This window comes from Symphalangus syndactylus, chromosome X, assembly GCF_028878055.3.
Source record: "Symphalangus syndactylus isolate Jambi chromosome X, NHGRI_mSymSyn1-v2.1_pri, whole genome shotgun sequence".
Taxonomy (NCBI): Eukaryota; Metazoa; Chordata; class Mammalia; order Primates; family Hylobatidae; genus Symphalangus; species Symphalangus syndactylus.
This window is the reverse complement of record NC_072447.2, coordinates 57,539,919-57,566,685: the sequence shown is the minus strand read 5'-3', so window position 1 is coordinate 57,566,685 and position 26,767 is coordinate 57,539,919. Positions and strand designations below refer to the sequence as shown.

Sequence of the window (26,767 nt, the reverse complement as noted above, 5' to 3'; positions counted from 1 at the left end):
TTGCAGTGAGCTGAGATGGTGTCACTGCACTCCAGCCTGGGAGACAGAGCAAGACTCCATCTCCAAAGAAAAAAAAGTTGAACGCTGCTTAAAATATCATGTAGAGTTTTGGGGTTTTTTTTGTTTTATGTTTATTTTTTATTTTTGCTTTTTCAAGGGCAAATTCCTGAATGCTGGGGGGAGCTGCTGTTTCTCCATGGCGATGGAAGACATGTTTTGTCTCTTCAGATTTTGGCTGCTGCCAGAGACACTGACTGTAGACTAAAGCAGGGAGAATTAGCTCCAAAGCACTGGGACAGAGGCCATCTGCTTGTGAAAGCAGCTTCTAAGAAAACACACCTGTTCCCCTATCCCTTCCTGCTCCTTCCCACAGGTCACTTGCCTTAATGGTGCTTGCCAAGAGAGCCATACCCTTTGCCTTTTTTCACTGCATTTCTTTATCTGTTTCAAATTCTGTATGCAAGGCCCATTCTAATTGAGTCAATAAAATAAAATTCTCTAGGATTCTGGTTGTTGTGTTATGACTTCCAAGAATCCTTGTTTTTGTTCTCTAACTACAGTTATGTATTGTAATACCTTTATGTTATCTCTCTATTTTAGCAGGAAGGGTGCCACTCAATCCCCAGTGACAGATGAAGAAGCAGTTGTAGCTTGTGCATTGCTGTTTCAATGATACCTTTAGCCCTGGATAATGCCCCTGGTTATGTACGTTGCTCACAGTTTCAGTGCACATACACACATACACACACACACACTTATATGCTAGACATTGAGTGTGAGTCTGTGCCCTCCTATGTGGGTCAAAGTCTATACACTGTTAGGATGGGACTATACAGTTTTAATATGAGTCTTTCGGGTTAGGCTTTAAGAAAACAAGAAGAATCTGCTTGGCTTGTGATTATTGAAGCCAATGTTTTTAATGCCAGAACTGATTCTTCTACCACTTTTGACTTCTGTTTGAAAATTGCTATTAAGGTCTTAAGGAAAAGATTTTCCCACACACACATTTCTGAATAACCTATTCTGGTCAAGTTCACAGTCTTGACCTGCCACCATCTTTCATCCTACTTGGTCTGGGTGCCCAGAGACCTGGAGCATCTGAGCTGGCAGGATGGAACTTCTTGTGCCTGGGCGTGCCAAAACTTTTCCTTGACACTGAGAAAGGCAATAAGGCTCTGAAGCCAGAAAATGTCTCGGTGAGTTGAATAGTTACATAAATGTCTTTGACAATCATTGAATTTTGAAGTAGAGTTTAATGAGACTTAAACATGGTACTCTTTAAAAATGCTACAGAATTTGTATGAAGCATAGGATTTGTATAATCTTGGCAATGGCTAATTTTTTGATGAAAAGTTCAGCAAGCTTTATTTCTCACTTAAGTTCTAGATTATTCACATCCCCTCATTATTATTTACTGCTCTGTGTTGAATGGAGAAAGGCCTCTCCTTGTGTTGCTTACAGCTCCAAAGCTGGAACTCAGATTTTATTTTATTTTACTCTAAGTTCTGGGATGCATGTGCAGAACATGCAGGTTTGTTACATAGGTATACATATGCCATGGTGGCTTGCTGCACCTATCAACCCGTCATCCAGGTTTTAAGCCCCGCATGCATTAGGTATTTGTCCTGAAGCTCTCCCTCCCATTTCCCCCACCCCCTTACAGGCCCTGGTGTGTGATGTTTCCCTCCCTGTGTCCATGTGTTCTCATTGTTCAACTCCCACTTATGAATGAGAACATGTGATGTTTGTTTTTCTGTTCCTGTGTTAGTTTGCTGAGAATGATGGCTTCCAGCTTCATCCACGTTCCTGCAAAGGACATTAACTCATTGTTTTTATGGCTGCATAGTATTCCATGGTGTATATGTGCCATATGTTCTTTATCCAAGCTATCATTGATGGGCATTTGGGTTAGAACTCAGATTATTAAGCTTTGTCACTATGAGGCTCACCCAACTGCTTACTTAACATCTGTTTGGGCTAATGCCCCATTCCCCAGTTCCAACAGGTCACTCGAAATAGTGCTTCTTCTAGGAACTCCCTCTCTGCTCTCTTACCCTCTCCTAACTTCTCAGCACTACTGACAACATAAGAAAAACCAGTCTGGAGTGGCTACCCAGGGTTTTCATCACCATGTTATCCCCAAATAAGTTGAATTAACAATGAAGTTAGTTAAGTTAGCACAGAAGATAACATTTCCCGTGTATATTAGTTGGCTAGGGCTGCTGTGACAAAATTCCACACCCTGGGTGGCTTATGACAACAGAAATGTATTGTCATATGGTTCTGGAGGCTGGAAGCCCAAGATCAAAGTGCTTGCAGAGTCGGTTCCTTCTAGGGGCTGTGAGGGAGAATCTGTGCCATGCCTCTCCCTCAGTGTCTGGTGGTTTGCTGGCGATCTTTAGTGCCCCTTGGCTTATAGAGGCATCACTCTATCTCTGCCTTCATCTTTGCATGGAGTTCTCCCTATGTGCATGTCTCTGTTTCCAAAGTTCCTCCTTTTACAAGGACACCAGTGAGATTGGTTTAGGGCCCACAGTACTGACCTCATCTTAACTTGATTACCTCTGTAAATACTATATCTATATGAGGTCACATTCTGAGGTTGTAGGGGGTTGGAACTTCAACATATGAATTTTGAGGCATACTCAATTCAATTCACAACACCATGCTACCCAAATTTACTCGTCTGTCCATCCTCCAGCTCCTCAGAGGTGGAAGCACACTTTCCCTTCCTCCTTGCTCTAGATGAGGGCATTGCTCCCAGGCCTATCTTTGGTGTATCTTTGCCTGGGTGATCCTGCCAGACTGCATGGCCAGGAAAAAAAAGGGGAACATTCCCTGTCCTTTTCCTTCTCATTTCATCATTTTTCCTCTTTTTTTTTTTTTTTTTTTTGAGACGGAGTCTCGCTCTGTCGCCCAGGCTGGAGTGCAGTGGTGCGATCTTGGCTCACTGCAACCTCCGCCTCCCGGGTTCATGCCATTCTCCTGCCTCAGCCTCCCGAGCAGCTGGGACCACAGGCACTTGCCACCACACCCGGCTAATTTTTTATATTTTTAGCAGAGATGGGATTTCACATCGTGATCTGCCCGCCTCGGCCTCCCAAAGTGCTGGGATTACAGGCGTGAGCTGCCTCGACTGGCCCATCATTTTCTGCTTTTCTGTAACTTGGCTGTACCAAATGCACTTCTGACCTCCCCAGGAAGCTCCCTTTCCAAATACCTGTAGTTACCCTCTTCCTTGCCTTCATGGTGCCTCTTCTGTTAGGCTTTGTTATTTTCTAGAGGCACATCATGTTTTGGATATCAGTCTAAGGAACCCACCACCAGGTTTAGCCACATTAACCAAATTGACCAGTTGCTTTAGGTATGTTTTTGAAAAAATATAAGGAGAACTTTCTGCCCTCAAGAGAGTCACTTTGGTCCCCTGTTGCCCAATAAGTTATTAAAGACTAAGAAATTATATAAATGGTATATAGTATCTTTATGGAATTATGTGATACATTAACTTGGGGCTCTGAACAAGTCCAGTGGAATAGAAACCAGTTTAACTTTTTTCCAGAATTTTCTTATTATGAAATTTTTCAAAGAATTGTACAGTCAACACTCATATACCAACCAACTAGACTCCACAATTAATGTTTTTGCTATATTTGCTTTATTCCAGTATATCCAACTGTTTATCCCTCTCTCCATCTATCAATCTCTCTTGATTTTTGATGCATTTCAAACTAAGTTACAGACATGATGACATTTCATCCCTAATTATCTTAGCACATCTATCCCTAAACAGCTTTGTTTAAATCAGCATTTCGTTATTGTATATGAACACAAAAAAATCACATACTTTTATTCACATCTATTGATGACACCCAAATTTTAAGCTCCACAGGGCAGACTTTGGGCTAGATGCTTTGGGGTCATAAAGATACTACCTCTGTAATGAAATCTCAGTTAATGTGACATTGCCACCCTGTGTCATTTAGATTGATCACAGACTGGAAGGGGCCTAATTTAATCATCTTATTTTATAGATGGGGAAAGTGAGTCCCAGAAAGGTGAGGACTCTTGCCTGAGGTTATGCAGCCAGGAGGTGGCCTTTTAGGCATAAAGCTTTTTCTACTGAAGGGCAAAGTCCCGCCTTCTTCTTGACCAGGTGGTGTTTTTGTTCGGTTCTGGTCCTTGCACACTGCTGACTACCTTGGTCTTTGTTTCACAGGTTCTTGTTGGGGCAGACTCACTAGGCTCCTAGAACATGGAAGCAGGGCCAGGCTTTGGCATCACTGAATGACTCCTTTGTAATTTTATTTCTTCCAATAACACTCAGATTTCTTTTCCTTGGCAACTCCCACATTTTGTCTTCTTTTTCTAGATTTCCTAATCTGTCTTCTCCTTTGTGGTGAAAGGGGATGTTTTCCTGGAGAGGTAGTCAGCGTACTCTATAGCAGACCTTTAACCCTCTTCATGACATTTGTAACCCCCATCACACAATGGGATCTAGGGAGGGGGTGACCCAAAGCAGAAATGGTAGCTCTTCAGTTTTATATTCTTCCTTAAAGATGTTTGTGATTCTAAAAATTGTGTTGGTAATCTGTAGGAGGGCTACTATCATAGTAGTGAAATATTTCATCCTCAGATCCCCATCAAAGAAATTATCATGGCATTTTAGAATAACTGAGGGAGTACAATTGCTTAAGGAAATGGATACCCCATTTACCTCGATGTGATTATTACACATTGTATGCCTGTGTCAGAATATTTCATGTGCCCCATAAATATATCCAACTACTATGTACCCATAAAAATTAAAAATAAAAAAGGAAATGATCATGGCATCATATAATTATCTTCTATACTTAAAAAAATTTTCTGGAAAAAGAGTATGTTTATTTATTCATACACACTTCCTGTAATTCCCAGAAGGATTTGAGGCAGGTAAATTAAAAGTTTAGTTTTATTTAACAGTTTTTATAATGAATAATATAGCACACAAACCCGAGAAAGACAAAGCTGTAATTTCTGGGTTTGATTCCTTTATTCATGGGAGGCTATGTTGAGATAAAGCAAAAACAAATTTTGTCTTCCACGATTACAATACATAAAAGATAGTCAACTCCTTTCAAACAACAAAGGGTAGAGACAAAAGCTTGTTTATTAAACAGGACTCAATATGATTGCTGACATTTTAGAAAATGCAATCATTTGCATATAAACTGTGATGAAGAGACAATTTTTATGGTTTTAGACATATTCTGAAAGACCTTGGAAGGCAATCTCATTCTAGTATCTCAAAGCGGCTGCATCTGGAGAAAGGTTTCTATGGCAACTTATGAAAGCTTGATGTTTTTTATCTTTTTCAAGAGCATAAATCATCCCACGGCCTGAGGCTTCAGCAAAGGTCTCCATTATTTTACAAGCTATTGCCATTTGTTTTTATGTTATATATTTTGATTGTCTTAGAGGAAAGAGAGCAAAGGTTACCATGTTTCCGAGAAGGCTTGGAGTCTATTTTTTTTTTTTCATTTTGTGGGACAAGACGTGAATAACATCATTCTAAACATTGCTTCTCAATGATCAAAATGATGGTACACATTGCAATATTTGGTTTATGTCATGTGTTGTTTAGATTTTCCCCAAAATTGTGACTGGTGCATTCTCAGGAAGACAAGCCAGTTTTAACTTAAGGAGGAGGAACTGTTTGGCCAAAACACCTCCTAATATGTAGTTCAGTGGAGCTGCCCTGGAGAATGCTGCATTGTTCCACATGCCTGCAAATATTCCTCTAATGATACAGTCCCAAGGCTTTGGACATTGATAGGCTCCAGGTGACTTTTATCAACATATTTTTTCCAAGAAAGTTAATTTAAAAATTCTGATTTTAAAACTCTGCATGTTTCAAGAATTTTGTTTTAGCAACATGGGTCTCTGTATGTTATAGGAGGTAATAAGGCTGAGGCAACACACATTAAGACAAAGAAACAGAACCAGGTTTCAGACGTACCTCTGCCATTGCTAGGTGTATGACTGTGAGCAAGCCCTTGAATCTCTTTGAACCTCCTTTTACTAATCCGAAAAATAGGAGTAACGATGCCAGATTCACGGCATTATTGTTAAGGATTGAATGCGTGTGAGTGCTGGGAACTGTGCAATGCTGTACAAATGTAAGGTGGTTATTATTGTTGGCTGGCTGTCTTTCTTTCCCTTTGAAAAAGTCAAAAGTTTATGTTACCATTTCTGGATGACCAGAGGAAATCAGTTTCAGTATGTCTTCAGTATTTTAGTTTCTTATACTGTATTTAAAATACTTATACAGACACTGATCACTACAGCCATTTATTTATTTATTGACTCAGTAATCAAATGTCATCCCTGTAGAAGGGTATTAAATAAATTCATTCAACAAACATTTAAGTGCCAACTGTGTACTAGCATTGAGGAGACAAAGAATAGACAATTAAATTCTTATTGTTCAGGAAATAAAAGTTTTCTGAGCTTCAAGGCCACAGCATAAGCTGTTCAGGTGGTGCCCTGCCCAAGGGCATTCGGCTGATGAAGTAGAAGGGGGGTGTAATGCAGTTCCCCACTCTGCCAGCCAAGCCATTTGCATGCACGTTGGGAGCTGCATTCGCCTGAAGGAAGGGCATGTTTTGGAAATTTACTAGCCAGGAGTGTGTGCCTTCTTGCAATTTACACAAAGGCATGCATGAATGTGCTAGCAGTGGCCCTGATGCTTGTATGATCCATGATGTTAAAGGGAAGATTTGCAATGTTTCACTGTGAAGTATGACGAAGGCTGCTGGCGTGCTTATTATCTGGAGTCAGATTGCCTGAATTTGAATACTGGCTCTGCTACTTGCTAGCTGTGTGACCCTTGTGCACATTACTTGGCCTCTCTATGCTTCATTTTCTACATATGCCTGCATCATAGTTATTGGGAGGATAAATAAATTCTTAAAACACATAGAATAGCAGCTGGCACACAGTCAATGCTCAAAATGTTCGCTGTTTTCAGTGATGGCTTTACTGTTCAGGGTCTCCTTGCTACTCTGTGTTGAAAAGTTCAACAATTAACATCTAAATTCTACCTACAAAAACCACTTTTCTTTTATGAATTTGATGTCAAACTGGTGATATTTATCTCCTTACCTCAGATCTTTTTGGTGTGTGTTTGTGTTAAATAACTAGAAAGCATTCTCTTCAGAGAAATCAAAGAATTCCAGTTATTTGATGAGAAGGTGACCTGGTAGTTTTTAGAAATTTCTCATAAAACCATTGCTTTGTCAGAGTGATAGAGGTGATGAGGGATGTTTGCATATTCTTGGTTTTTATAATCCCAGCACTTTGGGAGGCCGAGGCAGGCCGGATCACCTGAGGTCAGGTGTTCGAGACCAGGCTGGCCAACATGATGGAACCCCATCTCTACAAAAAGTACAAAACTTAGCCGGGCGTGGTGGTGCTTGCGTGTAATCCCAGCTACGTGGGGAGGCTGAGGCAGGAGAATCACTTGAACTCAGGAGGCAGAGGTTGCAGTGAGCCGAGATTGCGCCACTGCACTCCAGCCTGGGTGACAGAGTGAGACTTCGTCTCAACAAAACAAAACAAAACAAAAACAAACAAAAATGACAACAACATTAAAAAAAAAAAGTCCCAAGAGAATGCCTATATAGTTTACCAGGATTACAATAGGGATTCTTTGGGGTATAGTGAATTTCATTGTCAATTTTGGTTAACATGATTCCCTCTGTCTCTTTTCATAACTTTAAACTGGGAAAGAGTCCTTATGTAGTATTTTCAAGACTATTAACTTTGCATTTTAATTTTTTTAAAAAGTTTTGTTAAATATCAAATTTTGATATGAAGAGTGTGAAACAGATTGACAAAGCCAAGCACGAGGCAGGTGGTGATTTTGATTTTACCCTTCCCTTTGTATTCTGGCTCCTCTAACTGCCCTTAAGACACTGTAAAGAGAGCACTTCTGTGTTACTGCCACTGTGTATTTCCCAGTCTCCTACAGCATCTAACTTGGGCCATTTTCTTGGCAAAAAACTAAAAGTGCAGAACGCTAATCATGTTGTACATCACTGATTTCTAAGTATTTAAAATAATTTGGGTGTCTACTCTTAATTGAGATTGTCATCACTTTTACAAAACCTTTTCCAAGTAAACTTCTCAGAAGAGAGATGCAATATTTTTATAATTTCATAACATTAAATATTAGTCTACCATTATTTGTGTGTGCTGTGCTATGATTATTCATCCAAGGGCCTGTCATGGGGACATAGGGACTGCTTCTGAAAGTGCCAAATTACCATTTGTTTGTGAGATTATAATTGATACTGCATGTTAAATTCAAGTGTCATTAGCTTTTTAAAAAGATGAAGTGATGATAAGCTTGCTCCGAAATTGTTTGAAAAGGTTAAATATCTAAGAGAAAAGCTGGTATTTAAGATTCTTATATTTAGTAAGATAGTAGAATGTTTTAAGACACTTTATATCAATCAGTGTATATGTAGAGTTACTGTGTTTTTAATTTTTTTTTTTTTTTGTCCAAGGGTAGCAGCTAAGAGTTCAGGTTTTGGGTTGAACTCTGACTCTGCCACTTACTAATTGTGTAACCTACAGTTAAGTCACTGACTGTCTCTAAGCTGCCATTTTTTCTTTTGAAAATTAGGATAATAATATTCCTCAGCATTGTGGTAAGGATCAGTTGAGCTTTTTGTGTAAAGCGCTTCACCCAGACCAAAGTGATTCATGCGTTATGATGGTGGCTGTTATTACTCTGGGTAATTTATTTTATTTTATTTTATTTTTTTAAGACAGAGTCTCACTCTGTCACCCAGGCTGGAGTGCAGTGTCATGGTCTTGGCTCACTGCAACCTCCGCCTCCCAGATTCAAGTAATTCTCCCTACCTCAGCCTACCGAGCAGCTGGGATTACAGGTGCCCGCCACCACACCTGGGTAATTTTCGTATTTTTAGTAGAGACGGGGTTTCCCCATGTTAGCCAGGCTGGTCTTGAACTCCTGACCTCAGGTGATCTGCCCGCCTTGGCCTCCCAAAGTGCTGGGATTACAGGCGTGAGCCACCGTGCCTGGCCAGTATTTTCATTTTTAACAAACAAGTTGTTAATTGCATTATATCAGGCGATTATTGCATAAGTGTTTAAACAGTGGCGATTACATTGTCTAACGTTTTTAGGGCAAATGTATTTCTGCTACTGTATGACTTTTTTTTTTTGCAATAGATTGCACTCGAAAAGTTTCATACTTCCCAGAGGATATACCATCTCTCATATTTTTGTTTCTATGGCAAAATGTATTAAAAGTTCCAAACAACCAACATAGAAAAGAACTCTTGGGAAATAACTGTCTTTAAGTGAGGGATGCTCTGTAGAGTTCATTGTTTGCTTAGTCCTTGAGCAGTCAAACCATTAGTCCTTTTATCAGTCATCATTGAGGGAGGCTTTTGAGCTGCCTCTTCTAGGCAATCTTACTCACCTCTTGACCAGACTCCAACTCAGTTTCCTATGCACCCTAAAATTCCCTCCTTCTAAATTGCGGTGACTTCCCTAAGCCACTGATATTTGGACCAATTTTTTTTCAGATCAATTTCTGTCAATTGATTTCCAACAAGCCTCTTGACTATCCCCTATGAACATTAGTGAGCTAAATTGTAAGCTACTTCCAGCAACATATGTTTATGTTGCCCTTTTTAAAGATATTTTTGTAATTTTCTCTTTATAATTGTTTAAGGCACATGAGCATAGAGAACTCTGTTCAATGATTTGATAAGTCCTTTGTTTGTTTTAATAATTGTTTATATTTAACATCAGATATTATTGGGTAAATGCATTTACTAAAAGACAGTACCTTTTGTGGAATATAAAATGCTAGTGTATACAAGTAACGTTGTATTTCCTTCTGAACCCTTTTGTTTAAGCCTCAGCATGCTCAAGCAGTTTATCTAAATTCAGTGATAACAGCTGTTACTATGGCTGCATGTTATTTCAATTGTTGAATTCATGCTTGATAAGAAAAATGTCACTGAATTGTTTGCAATTTTGAATTTAAATAGAAGTGTTTTTTTTCCTTATGGAGGTAAAATTAGGAAACTGGGGTTATAAATCCTGTGCCCTGTGTTCCTAAATCAGGGTTGTGCAATGCTTGTGTGCACTGCATGGGGTTCATGGACTTTGGAACTGTTATCCCATCAGCAACTGGAAGCATTGGCTCTGCCCCCAGTGACAGGGATGGGAAGATGGATTAACTCAAATAATGAAATGTCAAATCAACCTGCCTCTCTTGTGGAAGTCAGTGTGGCGATTCCTCAGGGATCTAGAACTAGAAATACCATTTGACCCAGCCATCCCATTACTGGGTATATACCCAAAGGACTATAAATCATGCTGCTATAAAGACACATGCACACGTATGTTTATTGCGGCACTATTCACAATAGCAAAGAGTTGGAACCAACCCAAATGTCCAACAACGATAGACTGGATTAAGGAAATGTGGCACATATACACCATGGAATACTATGCAGCCATAAAAAAGGATGAGTTCATATCCTTTGTAGGGACATGGATGAAACTGGAAAACATCATTCTCAGTAAACTGTCACAAGGACAAAAAACCAAACACCGCATGTTCTCACTCATAGGTGGGAATTGAACAATGAGAACTCATGGACACAGGAAGGGGAACATCACACTCCGGGACTGTTGTGGGGTTGGGGGAGTGGGGAGGGACAGCATTAGGAGATATACCTAATCCTAAATGACGAGTTAATGGGTGCAGGAAATCAACGTGGCACATGGATACATATGTAACAAACCTGCACATTGTGCACATGTACCCTAAAACCTAAAGTATAATAAAAAAAAAATGGGAATTCCTCCTTTAAGATCACTGATAGACGGTGACTAAAGCCTTGGCTTTTCATTATGGTTTTTAATGTGGGCTCATATTTTATGTTATATGGATCTTATAAACGACAACATATAAGTGTGTCTTAAAAACAAGTTGATCCAAAAAAGTGAGAAATATCTTTTGAAGTGTAATTTCTCTCTGTAGCAAAAATTGGAAGATGCAGTCAATGAAGAGGATGGCCATGGGGGTCCGGGGAAGACAGTGTTGTATAATGGCTGTGAATACAGATGCTGCAGTTAAACTGGCTTTGTCACCTACTCCTTATGCGACCTTGGACATCTCTCTGGGCTTCGATTTTCCCGGCCATAAAATGGGAATGTCAACAGTACTTGTCTCATGGGGTTGTAGAAGTTCATTGAATTAATTTATTAAAACACTTAGAACCCAATATAATATGAGTATTAGCTATTTTATAGGAATCTTTTTAATTTTGCAGTAGTGGGGTCTAAAAGTCACAGAAGTATTATTTTTGAAAGACAAGATAGAAGCGGTTTTATTTACGTTGTAAGGCATGAGAGCATCTTGGCATGGCCTTAATATTTGGTCTCATAAAGGAAATGAGTAAGGTAATTGGAACTAAGCACATTCAGCCCACTCATCACAGGAAGAGCACCAGGTTTCTGTTCTCTGAGAAAACTTCCTAAATTCTGTAAGAGTGCTTTTAAAAAAATACAGTATTTTAAGATCTTTGAGGTCAAAAACTATATCCAGGATGGATTAGTACCCCAAACTTTATACATGTACTCCACACTATGCTTTGTCCTTTGTCAAAACGTACTGAACTCTGCATTAATGGATGTATCAGTCAGGGTTCTCCAGAAAGACAGAACCAATAGGATGCATGGAAGAATACATTTACTGGGGGAATTGGCTCCCACCATCACACAGGTAGAGGAGCCCTGTGATAGGCTGACTGCGAGCTGGAGCATCGGAGAAGCTGGTTTAGTCTGGAAGCCTTAGAACCAGGGAAGCTAATGGTGCAGCTCCCAGTCTGAGGCCAAAAGCCCAAGAGCCCACTGGAGGTCACTGGTGCAAGTCCCAGAGTCCAAAACCTGGAGTCTGATGTCCAAAAGCAGGAGGAGAACAAGCATCCAGCTCCGGAAGGGAGAGTGAAGGCAGAGACAGAGAGAGTCCCCTCTTCTTTCACCTGTCTGTCCCTGCAGGGCCCCAGCCGATTGGATTGGATGATGCCCACCCACATTGAGAGCAGGTTTTCCTCTCCCAGTCTGCCGACTTCCATGCCAGTTTCTTCTGGAAACACCCTTACAGGGACACCCAGAAACAATGCTTCACCTGCCATCTAGGTATCCCACAATCCAGTCAAGTTGACACCTAAAATTAACCATCACAGTAGGTAAAGTTTATTGCATGTACATTTACCTCAGTCAAGCTGTGGGTTTTTTTAAGAGCTAAATTCATGGTGGTGAGAATGTAATAGGCATTTACTAAGTATTTTTGACTAAATTAATAGTTAAATTAGTCACGAATGGAATTATTTCATTCTTCAGTGATGGGTCATATCAGGAAATCCAGATGCATAAGGGGTCAAATTTTATGTCCTTGATTTTGAAACTACGTCAACTTCTAAAAGTCCAACTTTAATAGTAAATCCCAGTTCCTGGCACATGCTTTGAAGACCCACTGTCCCTCAGTTTACCGGTTTTTCATATTTACCCTGAGAGTGAAGTCAGTTACTGGACTTGATCCTGTATCTGCGACTCATATATTTCTCTTGAGCATGGCCTTGTGTTCTCATTTATGTTATCAGATATGCAATTTAGTCATTAAAATAGACATTTTGATATAGTGGCAGAGGATGTGTTTAAGATTTGAAAATTTTACCAAAAAATGAAATCCCTTTTGTTGTTTCCAGAAACATCAGACTCTGGGCCTCTGTTGACAAACTGTATCCACTTGTAAGTTGAATGTAACAACAGGCTGTGCACGTGAGCCAGCATGGACTTTTCTCATTGGCTGTTAGCATGAGGAGCTTGTCTGGCATCCTTGTATTTGATCCTGATGTCTTACTGTCTTTTCTCCCAGGTATGGCAGCAGCCAAACTTCTGCATGACTCTGGACTGAATGTGGTTGTTCTGGAAGCCCGAGACCGTGTGGGAGGCAGGACTTACACTCTTAGGGTAAGGCACTAAGAATCCGGTGGACAAATATGGGACTGAAGCTGAGTTTGGGGTTTCATTTTTGTTTTTTTCCCCAAAAGTCTTCAATTTCATTTGACTCTAAGAGGGTGAAAATAACTCTGAAACATTCTTCACAGCCTCTCTCCCAGTTTGCCTTCTTTTCATTTTTTCTGTTCCTTTTTGTCTTTTCATCTCATGATATTTGGCCTCATAGAGTTAGGATTGAGTAAGAGGGAAATGGGCAGATATGTGTGTGCCTCTGTGTGTGTGTGTGTGTGTGTGAGAGAGAGAGAGAGAGAGAGAGAGACAGAGACAGAGAGAGAAACAGGAAGAAAAATAGCATAATTATTTGTACTTTCCACTCCTAACTTTGTGGCTTCCTTTACACCAACACAATCATTCTAATCATACAAACTATAACTTTTTTGGAGAGAATTTCTCCCATTTTTAAATTTATTTTTTAAATTTTATTTTAACAAATCATAATTGTATTACATTTATGGAGTACAATGTGATGTTTTCACCATATGTATACAATGTGGAGTGATAAAATCAAGCTAATTAACATATTCAGCACCTCACTTTCTTGACATTTTTTGTGGTGATACATTTGAAATTTACTCTGTTTGTTATTTTGAAATACACAATACATTATTATTACTACAGTTACTGTGCAACGGATTTCAAAACTTATTCTTCCTGTCTAGCTAAAATTTTGTACCCTTGGACCAGCAACTCCTCATTCCCTCAGTTCTCACCCCCCAGCCCCTGATAATGTTCATTTTGCTCTCTACTTCCATGAATTCAGTGTGTTTTAGATTCCACTTATAAGTCTTTCTGTGCCTGGCTTATTTCACTTAGCATAATGTCCTCCAAATTCGTCTATGTTGTCCCAAATGACATTTCTACATTTCTTTATTTTTAAAGGCTGAATAGTATTCCATTGTGTGTATATACCACGTCTTCCTCATCCATTTATCCACTGATGGACACTTAGGTTGATTTCATACCATGGCTACTGTAGATAATGCTGCAATGAACATGGGTGTGCAGATATCTCTTTGACATATTGACTTCAATTCTTTTGGATATATTCTCAAAAATGGGATTGCTGAATTATGCGATAGTTCTATTTTTAGTTTTCCATTTTTAGTTTTCTGAGGAACCTCCATACTGTTTTCTGTAATAGCTGTACTGATTTACATTCCCACCAACAGTGTACAAGGGTTCCCTTTTCTCTTCATCCTTGACAACACTGGTTATTTTTCATCTTTTTGATAAAAGCTATTTTAACAGGTGTGAGGTGATATCTCATTTTGGTTTTAATTTGGATTTCCCTAATGATTAGTGGTGCTGAACTTTTTCCATGAACCTGTTGGCCATTTGCATGTCTTCTTTTGAGAAGTGTCTGTTCAGTTCCTTTGCCCATTTTTTAAAAAATCTGGTTATTTGTCTCTTGCTATTGAGTTGTTTGAGTTTCTTATATAATTTGGATATTAACCTCTTATCAGATGTATGGCTTGCAAATATGTAAAGAAAACTATCATTTTATTAATTGTTCTTTTGCCATGCAGGAGCTTTGTAGTTTGATGCAATTCCATTTGTCTGTTTTTGCTTTTTTTCCTGATCTTTCAGGGCCATATCCAAAAAATCATTTCCCTGACTAGTGTCATGGAGCTTTCCCCTTGTTTTCTTCAAGTAATTTTGCAGTTCCTGGTCTTATGTTTAAGTGTTTAATCTATTTAGAGTTGATTATTTGTATATGGTGTTTGCATGTGGTATAAGATAAGGGACTACTTTTATTCTTCTGCATGTGGATAGCCAGTTTTTCCTGCCCCATTTATTGAATAGACTGTCCTTTTCCCCATTGTGTGTTCTTGGAATCTTCATCAAAACTCAATTGATTGTAAATGTGTGCGGTTATTTTTGAGCTTTCTATCCTGTTCTATTGGTTGGTGGTCTGTTTTTATGTCAGTACCATACTGTTTTGATTAAAATTGCTTCATAATGTATTTTGAAGTTGGGTAGTATAATGCCTTCACTTTTGTTCTTTTTGTTCAAGATTGTTTTGGCTAGTTGTAGTCTTTTGTAGTTCCATATGAATTTAAAGATTGTTTTTTCTGTTTCTGTGAAAAATAACATGGGTATTTTGATGGGGATTGCACTGAATCTATGGATCACTTTGGGTAGTATGCACATTTTACATTATTAATTCTCCCAATCCATGAACAAGGATGTGTTTTTATTTATTCACATAAACTAAACTTTTACCTGCCTAATTTTGCTTCTTTTTTCTTCAGCTTTTATTTTTTTTAAAGAATTATTTACCAATTTATAAATACCCTTATTTTAATTGCTAGTTAATTGTTTCAATTCTGACACTGTTGCCTAAAATTAATGATTTTCTATTTAAACACAGAGTCAAGCAAAGCAAGTTTCTCTGCAAGGAAATGCCCTACTTCCATACATTCAAGATCTCAATAATAGATATAGAAGCTACAGAGTATTTTCATTTCCAGAGAGATAATACATATAAAATTCTGACTCACAGCTCTTCTTTTGGAAGGATTCATCAATGATATATATCTGACATTTTGTACTCATTCTTTTTTTAAAATTATACTTTAAGTTCTGGGATACATGTGCAGGGGTGGGATCTGCTGAGCTAGATCACTTAGCTCCCTGGCTTCAGCCTGCTTTCCAGGGGAGTGAATGGTTCTGTCCCACTGGTGTTCCAGGAACCACTTGGATATGAAAAAAAAAAAAAAAAACTCCTGCAGCTAGCTCAGTGTCTGCCCAAATGGCCGCCCAGTTTTGTGCTAGAAACCCAGGGCTCTGGTGGCATAGGACCGAGGGAATCTCCTGGTCTGTGGGTTGCGAAGACCGTGAGAAAAGCATAGTATCTGGGCCAGAATGCACTGTTCCTCATGGCACAGTCCCTCACAGCTTCCCTTGGCTAGAGGAGGGAGTTCCCTAACCCCTTGCACTTTCCAGGTGAGGAGACACCCCACCCTGCTTAGGCTCACCCTCCATGGGCTGCACTCACTGTCTAACCAGTCCGAATGAGATGAGCCATGTACCTCAGTTGGAAATGCAGAAATCACCCGCCTTCTGTGTTGATCTCACTGGGAGCTGCAGACCGGAGCTGTTCCTATTTGACCATCTTGCCAGCCCTCTGTACTCATTCTTTACTTTGAGTCATCTCCTTTATAATTGAATTTGTCCTCAATAAATATCTACTGAGTACCTGCTATGAATCAGGCACAGTAATCCCCCCAAAATGGCCTTGCTCCACAGACTTTACAGTCTCCCAGAGGGACACTGACTGTTGTAATTGCCTAATTATAGCTTATCAAGGAAAATGCTACAATGAGGGTGGGTGACAGCTTGGAGTTGTGCCATAGGAGGCATAAGAGGGCACCTTACCAGTCTTGAGAGCCAGAGGCTCAGATAAGCCTGAAAGTCTTATCTGTTATTGACCATAACATACACCCCCTAACCTAGTTATTTGTGATTTCACACAAGCCTTCAAACTTGGTCTAACCCTTCTTGTCTACTGGCCATTGTTTTTGCCATTATGTGTTCCTCAAATATCTCTTTTTACCTTCGTCGTATGGCAAAATCTTCACATACTTCCAGGATCTCATCCCTTCCTACTCCAATCAAAAGCTACTTGCCTTTCTTCTGTGTTAATACCACTTACCTGTTCCACACAAGGACAATTATTATATGTTGCTTTATAGGGTTTTTCCTGTGTACATCTTATCTCCCCCAGTTCTTGAAATCTTCATATTCCTTGAAAAATACAGCATATAAGAGTGCCTTTTACGTAAAGAAGCTGGTTTAGTACAATTAGGTGCTGAATTTTTAAAAACATCATTCTTTGAGAAAATTTATTGGACAACTGCTATAGGCGTTTGGAATACTTTAGTGAGTAAAACAAAGATGTCTTGTGAAAATTGCATTTTTGAGGGGTAAGTGAGTGGAAAGCTAGACAAAAAATAAGCAAATAAACAAAAACAGAAGAGAAGGACCATTTCTAGTGTTTCTAATTAGTAGGAACCTGGTTTTTCTTAGACATACTCAGAAATAGGAAACTTTTCTACTAATTTTTTGTTCAGAGGTCACCCCTCAGTCATTGGAAATGAAACCAATTCAAAACTACGTAAATATATTATTATACATAAAAGCAATTTCAAAGTCCAAATTATGATCAAATATTTCCTAGTGCTATTTTCAAATGTCTGGATTAACAAATCACATAAAAAGTGATCGTTTTCTTTCTTGCTTTTTCTCTAGCATTAGGCCCCTCAGCATTCACCTGAAGTACTGAGTAAAGAGATTCGTCAACAATTCACAGCTCACAAATTCAAAGCACTAAAAACCAAGCCAAGTTATGGTATATTGTAAATGATGAGGTTTAGAAGCTCTTGCCTATTCAGCGTTCAATCAATTTTGCTTTAAATTAAAGATTGATTTAATAACTAAGTCATGTGAATGAAGTAGAGTTGATAACAAAATCTAGTTTTTCATGGATATACCCTTAAGTTGTATCTGTAACTTGTGAAATGTCGATTTGCTTATTTCAGGACGTCTTTTGTTATTTTATACATTTTTTACAATTTTTTTTTTATTTTTTCCTATGGGAAAACAGAACCAAAAGGTTAAATATGTGGACCTTGGAGGATCCTATGTTGGACCAACCCAGAATCGTATCTTGAGATTAGCCAAGGAGCTAGGATTGGAGACCTACAAAGTGAATGAAGTCGAGCGTCTGATCCACCATGTAAAGGTAAGATCAGGCCAGACTTTGAAGGATTTGAAAACTTCTCTATGATATTTCCTTACAAAAATTCCAGATCATTCTCTCAGAGAATCTTCTATATCTCTGGATGATGCAAATGTATTTTATAATGGCATTTCAGCCACTCTGAGATACATTCATTATTATCAAAGGTGAATTAGGTGGGAATTCTAAACCTATTTAGGAAGGTTATTGATGAAGTGGTATTGTCCATGTGGTAAAATGTTGAACAAAACCCATAGAGAAAAAACATTTGTGCTTTATTTATTAAATATCTATTTAAATACCTGGAAGTCTTTTATGTTATATAAAAACCTGTGCAAAGTTTTTAAAATGCTGCCCTAGACTGCACATTGTAAAGAGTATTTGCAATATGCCTAATGGAATATTCTTACATTTTATCATTGTGGCCTATATATCAGCTAAAGTTATTCTTCTTTGGAGATTGACATCAAAGTGGTTCAAGTCCCAGATCCCGTCTTTTGCAAGGAAGCTTCATTGTTCTCCCCAAGATTTCTGTGAATTCACTGGGTTTTTCATTCCTGTGATCATTTTTGGCTCATGGTTCTGGCTTCCATGATACCTTTGTTCATTCACATCTCATGGCCTGTGACTCTTTTCTTCTCTTTGCTTATGACAACCTGGGTTCACACTCACCTCTTTGTCCTGATTTTTCTCAGACCACCATAAGCATGTGTGAAAAGCAAACGTGACTGAAGTTTGCTTGGGGTTGGGTGGGGGGAGGCTCTTAAATTTGCAGAAATACAAACAGATTAGAACTGAATGTTGGACATTCATTCTAATAATCTCTTAGATCAAAGCATCCCCTGAGGATTTCTCACTGGTCACATTTCTCTGCAGATTCCAGTCTCCCACCATGCTTCTGGTCCTCAGACTCTCTTCACATCTCCCTGCTCCTCTATTTTTCCAGCATCCTCATCTTGGTCCACAAAGTCACTCATGTTCTCTGACAATCAAACAGTCACCTAATCTGGGCCCCATCCGGGAGTCCCATGGAAGAACTGGCAGAGGTTTTCAATTTCAGTCTTTCTTCTCTCATCTTCGCTTGCTCCTGTAGGTGGAAGTAAGCAGCATAGGAATTTATTCCTCACTGGTAGAAAACATCCCGTTAGAAGACAGAAGAAACTAGCAACAGTCAATTTTTATTTATATAACAATTTTGACATCCTTATATTATTTGTGAGTGATAATATCAAGACAACTGACCATAAATCATGAAACATTTAATAAAATGGGAACTAAGCAGCTACTTAATTTGGTATAATGTGGGTAAAAGTTTTCCTTAATTTATAAATAAACGTTTTGGTTGACCTTCAAATTTTATTTTATATTGGCCGGGCACAGTGGCTCACGCCTGTAATCCCTGCACTTTGGGAGGCTGAGGCGGGCGGATCACCTGAGGTCAGGAGTTCCAGACCAGCCTGGCCATCATGGCGAAAGCCTGTCTCCACTAAATATACCAAATTTTATTTTATAAGCCTTTCCACCTTCCTTCCCTATGTGTCTAGGAGAAAAACAGACACATGAATTAGAAATGAAAATCTACCATGGTGATAATGTGATTTGTTGAACATCAGTCAACAGTTCTTAACACCCTTTGTTGGGTTCTTTGTTTATTTATTTATTTATTTATTTATTTATTTATTTATTTATTTATTTATTTTTTATACTTTAGAGTTTTAGGGTACATGAGCACAATGTGCAGGTTTGTTACATATGTATCCATGTGCCATGTTGATTTCCTGCACCCATTAACTCGTCATTTAGCATTAGGTGTATCTCCTAATGCTGTCCTTCCCCCCTCCCCCCACCCCACAACAGTCCCCGGAGTGTGATGTTCCCCTTCCTGTGTCCATGAGTTCTCATTGTTCAATTCCCACCTATGAGTGAGAACATGCGGTGTTTGGTTTTTTGTCCTTGCGATAGTTTACTGAGAATGATGTTTTCCAGTTTCATCCATGTCCCTACAAAGGACACGAACTCATCATTTTTTATGGCTGCATAGTATTCCATGGTGTATATGTGCCACATTTTCTTAATCCAGTCTATCGTTGTTGGACATTTGGGTTGGTTCCAACTCTTTGCTATTGTGAATAGTGCCGCGATAAACATACGTGTGCATGTGTCTTTATAGCAGCATGATTTATATTGGGTTCTTTGTTTTTTTAAATGTAGGTTTTCTTTACCGATTTCTTATGTCTTATTCTACCTGTAAGGCTTGCAGAGATTGACTTCTCAGAACACTGGGATCTTTAAATTTCTCCAGACAAAGGAGATGACCAGAGATTATATTCACTTGCCTGTCTTTGTGTGTGCAGAGATTATTGTCAGCTCAGAGCTGTGTCCAGGATGCTTTGTTTTTTCCTGACATTAAGTCCCTTGTCTGAGACAAATTGCTGAGTCATCAATTACAGGAATGATGTTACATTTAAATGATATTTCACAGTGATGGCCAAATGTGCTGCTTTTTCACTATTTCCATTACTCTGTGTGCAGTTAGGAAAATACAAGTAGTTAAGCCGTAGTCCTTACTTAATACAGGGTAAATACATATGCCAATAATGCTCTTTATACTTAAAATAAGTCTTACTGCTTTTTAATTATGACAAAAGTAAAGCATGTTTATAGTAAAAATATGATTAGAAAATATAGATAAACCAATTAACAAATCCCTTTATAATACTATCTTGAGAAGATCACTCTAAAATACTCTCTTGGTTCGTAGATTTTCATATTCCTGTATTGCTATTTTCTGACCTCTGCTGGAGGAAATGGGAAATATCAGTGCATTTTAAGAAATTGTATGCACAGGCATATGTGTATATGTTTTACATAGTAACTTACTCTCAAATTAATTATCACTAATGAGACAAATTGAAAAAATAATGATGCTGTAAAAAAAAAAGGTTTCTGCAGTCTTGACAAAGGTGCCAATTTGGCCTCCTAGTGATCAGTCACATGCAGTGAAGAGCTACATGATAATACATAATGACGAAGACCTTATAGTTAAGAAGTCCTCCTCAAACTAAGTACTTGTTCTCTACCATCTCCACTTCCATGTCTTTGTATACATCATTTTTCTCATTTTTGACCTGTAAAAAGCATCTTGGATGGCTACATTCATTTCTGGAATTATTAACAAGAACTTTGACATTCTTTCTCCTACCACATACTAGAGAATGCAGTTGAGAAATTTGTCTCCTGTGTCATGGAAAGCAGTGCTTTGGGAATTTGAACATTGCCCTCTATTACCTATTTTAATAACTACTGTCCCCAAGTACAAACTACAGTTCATGTAAATAGATAGTATATTTGGGCCGTGGTTTTTTTTTTTTTTTTATATCAGCGAACATGCATGTATTTCTTAATCTGAATCCTGAGAGTATCAAGTATGCTACTTGCCATATTGTCAGATCCTGCTATCAAAGGAATCTGCTTTTAAAATTTTTTATGTGGCTGATAATGGGAAATAGAGTTTTATGTGCAACCTTAGTAACATTAAGCTAAGGAACTTGGATATACTGGTTGACATTGAAATGAATGAAGTGTAGCTACCCAGAAAAGGGGAAGGGTACAGTAGCTCATGGTGGGCTAACTACCCAAATGAAAGAGTGTGTTTCCTCAAGAGAGGATGACTCCCAATACCACCAGTTCTGTGGTAGTTGTCATAGAAATGTTCTTCTGATAGAAGAAGTGTGTTCATGCCGGCTCCATAATAGGCATCTTTAAACACCTAGTGTGCTGTGATGAACAGGCCTCTGTCTTGATCTGATCTGTCAGACATGTTTGTATCTACTGAGTGGCATTCATTTTTAATGCTGTGTAGATCTGTTATATGTTGTTAAAGTAGAGTTTTCCAAAGACAACTTCATGAATAAAAGATGTGATACCAAACTATATTGGGATTTAATTATCAGTGAGAAAGGGATCGCTTCAGCCAAATCTATATAATTTAGAAGGTGTTTTCCTTACTTCTAGAGTCAGTGATGCAGCTGTTAGTACTTTACAATTATTGTTAAACATCTACTGAGATTTTTGATCCGTTTTACAAATAGGCATGCTGATTTCCACTGGTATAGTTTACAAGGCAGCTGTTTAGATGTCTTGGAAGTAACTTGAAAAAATTGTTTTCTTTTAAGGAATATTTCATAATTAAAAAGAAAAAGAAACAAAAACTTCTTAAGGAATCCTGCTATATCTTGACTTATGTTTCTTTCTCTTTCACTGTGTGTTTACATGTGCATGCATGTGTGGTTGTTTTTGTTCTTTTGGGCTCTTTGAAGAAGTTGGAGAAAATTCTAAGGTTTGGTACAATGTAGGCAAATAAAATTTTTCTGTCTCAGAAGCTTTCATCAGTCTGAAATTTGAAACTGAAGTCTAGTAAAAGCACCCATGAAACTGCTCTAGGACTGAAGGTTGAACTGTTAAGAGTTTTGCATATATACATACAAAGATGTAGTGTGACTTAAAATTAAGAGCCCAACTTCATACTGATATTCATTTCCAAACTTCAGCTATCTGGAGAAGCTGAGCAAAAGGACATTTTCGTCTTAACCTACTTCCCAGTAGGCAGAAACAAAGCTTATTGTCAAAGTCCTTTTTGCATTGCATATGGTCAGCCTTCAATGCTAAAGACGCATGGGAATGAGGATTCATCTCTCAAATATATTGTCTGCTTGTTGCTGCCATAGCTGCTATTGCTCAAACAGCCTCACAGAGGAGGAGGCATTTGGCACAACCCCTCAGTCTTGCTGACAACTCTGAAATCCAGTTGAAAGTGTGATACACAAAATGCACACAAAGGCAGAGAGGGGAAACCATAGCTATCTATCTGCAATGTCATTTCAGTTAATCTGTCTGTCTAAATGGCCTCTCAGCACTAAGAAACAGCAACAGGATTAGAGTAGAAATATTGAGACATAAAAAATGCAAATGATAATTGCATTTAGCAAATGGAAATCATCCTGTTGTGTAAGGTCTTGGCATCTCCTGGAAATCAACAGGCTAGAAGTATCCAGTCTTCTCTAGGTCCTCAATATTCCCTTCTTCACACCCCTGTCCCCGATCCTATTAATCCAGGGGAGCCTGGATCAAAGTCCAGAATACACTTGCTTCTGTCATGAGGATGGAAGTCTCCAGGAACAGGTTAGACCAACTCTTGTTTTTATTCAGGAACAGTTGCCCATTTTACATGAACTTCACACTTACCATGTTGAGTTTACTGGCTCTGTGAGTTTGCCCTTTCTGAAGTGGGCTTAATGAACCTTTTCTACCACTTCTGCCCACACTGCATTTCATTTCTTATTTGTTTGAAACAAATATGTCTTATTATGGAAGATTTTTTCAAGGAAAAAATGTGGAGAATAGTAATTTTCTCTCTAGTAAGTGAAACACATTTGTCTAGTGATCATTCTAAAGCTTATGCTATTATTCTGGAAACCAAAGTGCTCATTTGTGTTCTTTAGAGAATACAGGCAGATCTTTGGCATGTAATAATTTGCTGAAAATTATGCCTTTGATTGCTGGATTTGGAGCAACATTTAGGATATGAGATGAATTCATTTTCCGCCTCCGAGGTTTCCATTTGGAACTTAAAATATGGTACAATCAGTAAACATATTTTCTATGCATACACACACATATCTGGATAAACTTAACAGTGACTATGGTTGTGGGTAAGAGAGTTAGTTTTAAATTTTGCTGGGAGTGGAGGGTAGACAATGTATGGAATTCAGTTATGATAGTGAAATTCACTGAGGGAAACAGCGATATAGCTTAAATCTTGTGCAAAATTTTACAGCTTCTATACTATGTGATCATGTGTTATGGCCAAGTAGTCCAAAGGAGCTGCAAAGACAGGGGGCCCAGCTCACTAAAAGATGGTGACTAATAAGGGAACCATGTAACAGATTGAAGAGAGCTTTGGCAACTTGCAGTACCAAGAGTTTGACAGGAAGTACAAGATGGCCTGAAATGTGTTAGCCTGCCTTACCGTGTCCTCAGCAGAGCAGCAGCCTGCAGAAAGGCTTAGGTGTGGTTTCCCAGGCTGTGTATCACATGTCCTGGGCATTTCTCTCGGCCTCTGCGACCACCAAGAAGTAATAACAATGGTAACATTACTCTTATATGGACATCTAGAAACTACCAAGTGTTTTCAATCTCAAATAACTATAAGTTATTTAGAAGTATTATCCCCATTTAACAGGTGAGGACCTAAAGGTTAAAGAATTAATTGCAAATGACAAGATGCAATGGGGTCAGAGCATGAGTTGAGGCTTCTGGGTGTCAAGAACACACCGCAAAGAGCTCACTCTCTGCTGGTTGGGGACTACTTTTTGTCATTTCCTTCTAAGCCTCAGCACCCACCTGGCCTGCCTTTCTTCTTGCCAAACTTGTACTCTCACATATTGGAAAAATCAAGTTCAAGATCCTCCTTTCCTTAAGATTTTCCACAGTTGAGTACAGTTATTCCACTGGCTCCCTCCAAAGCCCTGTATCCTCCTCACCTTCCTGATTATTCTTTATGAAAGTCTGTTTTGAAGTAGGATAAACAGTTTTCTGTTACTTGTACATCAAGACTTCATAAACAGTTGACTCTTGGACAATGTGAGGGTTAGGAGTGCTGACCCCCTGTGCAGTCAGAAATTCTTACATAACTTGACTCCCCCAGAACTACTAATAGCTTGCTGTTAATTATGTTGGTAAACACATATTTTGTGCTAAATGTATTATATGCTGTATTCTTACAATAAAGTAAACTAGAGAAAAGAAAATGTTATTAAGAAAATCATAAGGAAGAGACAATGTTTTTACTATTCATTAAGAGGAGGTGGATCATCATAAAGGTCTTCATCCTCATCATCTTCACATTGAGTAGGCAGAAGTAGAGGAGGAAGAGGAAGAGTTGGTCTTCCTGTCTTAGGGGTGGCAGAGGCAGAAAAAAATCCACTTAGAAGTGAACCTATGCAATTCAAACCTGTGTTGTTCAGGGGTCAACGTTTTGTGTATGTGTGCAGAAAAGCAAATGTATTACAGGTAAATGCTAACAACCACTGACATTCTTTCTAGCAGTTTCTCTTAGAGCTTTAAGGTTGGTAAGTACTTGGTTGGCCTTCCAGATTATCCAGATTATTGTACTTGATGAACAAGTAAAACTGGCTTTACCAATGCTTTATTATTTTTTCTACCTGTCAGTCTTGTGACACCTGTTTTCTGGCTACATGCAGCCTGTCCAATAAGACAAAGGCACAAAATTGGAAATTTTGTCATAGCAGCATTGTAGTTCAGAATATCACCAAGTGATAAATCAAGAATTCAGGAATGCACCACCTTTAGTGAAACTGGTGTTGAACATAAAATATATTTAAATAAAGATTTAAACAATTGGAAGAATTACAATCATAGTAATTTATGTAAATGTTATTAAAAATTTTTATATGGTAAAAATTATATAATCAACAAAATCAGAATGTAGAGAAGGTGAGAAAGGAAGACACATAAGAGAGTTAACAGCTGCTTAAATCTTTCATAGCAATGAATCAATCTATACCAAAATTAATAGTTAATAAATAGTAGTTAATAAATTAATTAGTTCCCTCAGGAACTAATATCTCTTAGGGTGTGTGAAACATCTATTTGAAGTTTAGTACTTCCTTCAGTTCATTTCAGTTTATGTTTCTTCCATCAAATTGAAGTATATTTCCATCATTTAAAATAACAGATATGATTCAATTCTCGTATTTTTTATTTTCTCTTTGTTCTTTTCTCCCTCCTTCCTTTCTTCCTTTCTTGTTTTTTGTTTCCTTCCTCCCTCTCTCAGTCATCCATTTGTTCCTTTATCCATCCATAGCAACCATCCATCCATTCATCTATTCATTTTCCTATCTTGTACATGCTTATATAAGAGGTCTGGAATGTCATACACCAAATGTTACAGCTTTTTTTTTTTTAACTTGATGGTACAACATGGAGTAATTTGTTGCTTTCTTCTTTGTACTTTTTAGTACTGCCAAAACATTTTATAAAGAGCTCCTCTCATTTTTATTTTTAAAAATGTAATTAGACACAGACTTTACTTTGGAAAGCTCATGATCTATGAGAAGAGGTTAAGCCCAGTGTTTCTAGCAGATCTCTGTGCCTCTCACCTGCCTAGGCAGCAGTCTCCTGGGTTACGTATCCATTAACAATCACCAGACTGCTTCCAGCCAGGCTTAGTGACTGAGCTTAGATCCTTTGAGTTCAGACAGTCTAGATCCCAAAGCAGCTGTTCTAATGCAGAACCTCAAAGGCCCTTATCCTGGTATTATTGTGCTGCAGAATTTTCTGAGTGTCTGACACACACACACACACACACACACACACACATACACACTTCATCATTGACCTTTTGTGTGTCCTTGGCCACGTTATTTATGCTTTTGTGTTTTGATATCTCTGTTGAAAAGAAGGATGTTTGTACCTGTCCCACTTAGTATTTTGAGGTTTAAAGAAACAAGATGTTAACAAGACACTGATTAACATCATTGTCACGAGGCTGCTGTGATACATTGAAGATCCTAAGAACATTTTAATAGGAAGGATAGTTTGTTTACTTTCCTTTTGGAAACAAACTTTTCTAATGGGTTCTGGGGATTCTTAGTAGCAAGTAAGAATGTAAATGATGAGACACCAGGTAGGGTGAAGCTTTACAAATTCTTTCCAAAAGAGGACCAGGCCAATAAACTTACCTGAAAATATTTTCACAGGCTTCTTATACACTGAACTGTGAACTTTCCCCCCTTAAAATCCAGTATTCTTTTTCTTCTATGTTATTAGTAGGCTAGGAGAGAAGCATTTGGCTGCAACTAAACTCACATGCCCAAACAGGCTAAATAGATC

The 26,767-nt window shown here is 38.4% G+C and overlaps 1 protein-coding gene across 2 annotated transcripts in view; it reads left to right on the top strand.

Moving 5' to 3' along the window:
- Window positions 1–26,767, top strand: part of MAOB (monoamine oxidase B) — a 118,476-nt gene that overhangs the window by 26,161 nt on the left and 65,548 nt on the right. Inside the window, exons 2-5 of one of the 2 annotated variants that reach the window (XM_055268636.1) lie at window positions 12,091–12,281; window positions 12,801–12,843; window positions 12,971–13,065; window positions 17,720–17,857. In XM_055268636.1, the coding sequence (XP_055124611.1) occupies window positions 12,973–13,065; window positions 17,720–17,857 (231 nt within the window). In that variant the 5' untranslated portion in view covers window positions 12,091–12,281; window positions 12,801–12,843; window positions 12,971–12,972. The remainder of the gene's footprint in view (window positions 1–12,090; window positions 12,282–12,800; window positions 12,844–12,970; window positions 13,066–17,719; window positions 17,858–26,767) is intronic. The other variant, XM_055268635.1, reaches the window with a different exon arrangement.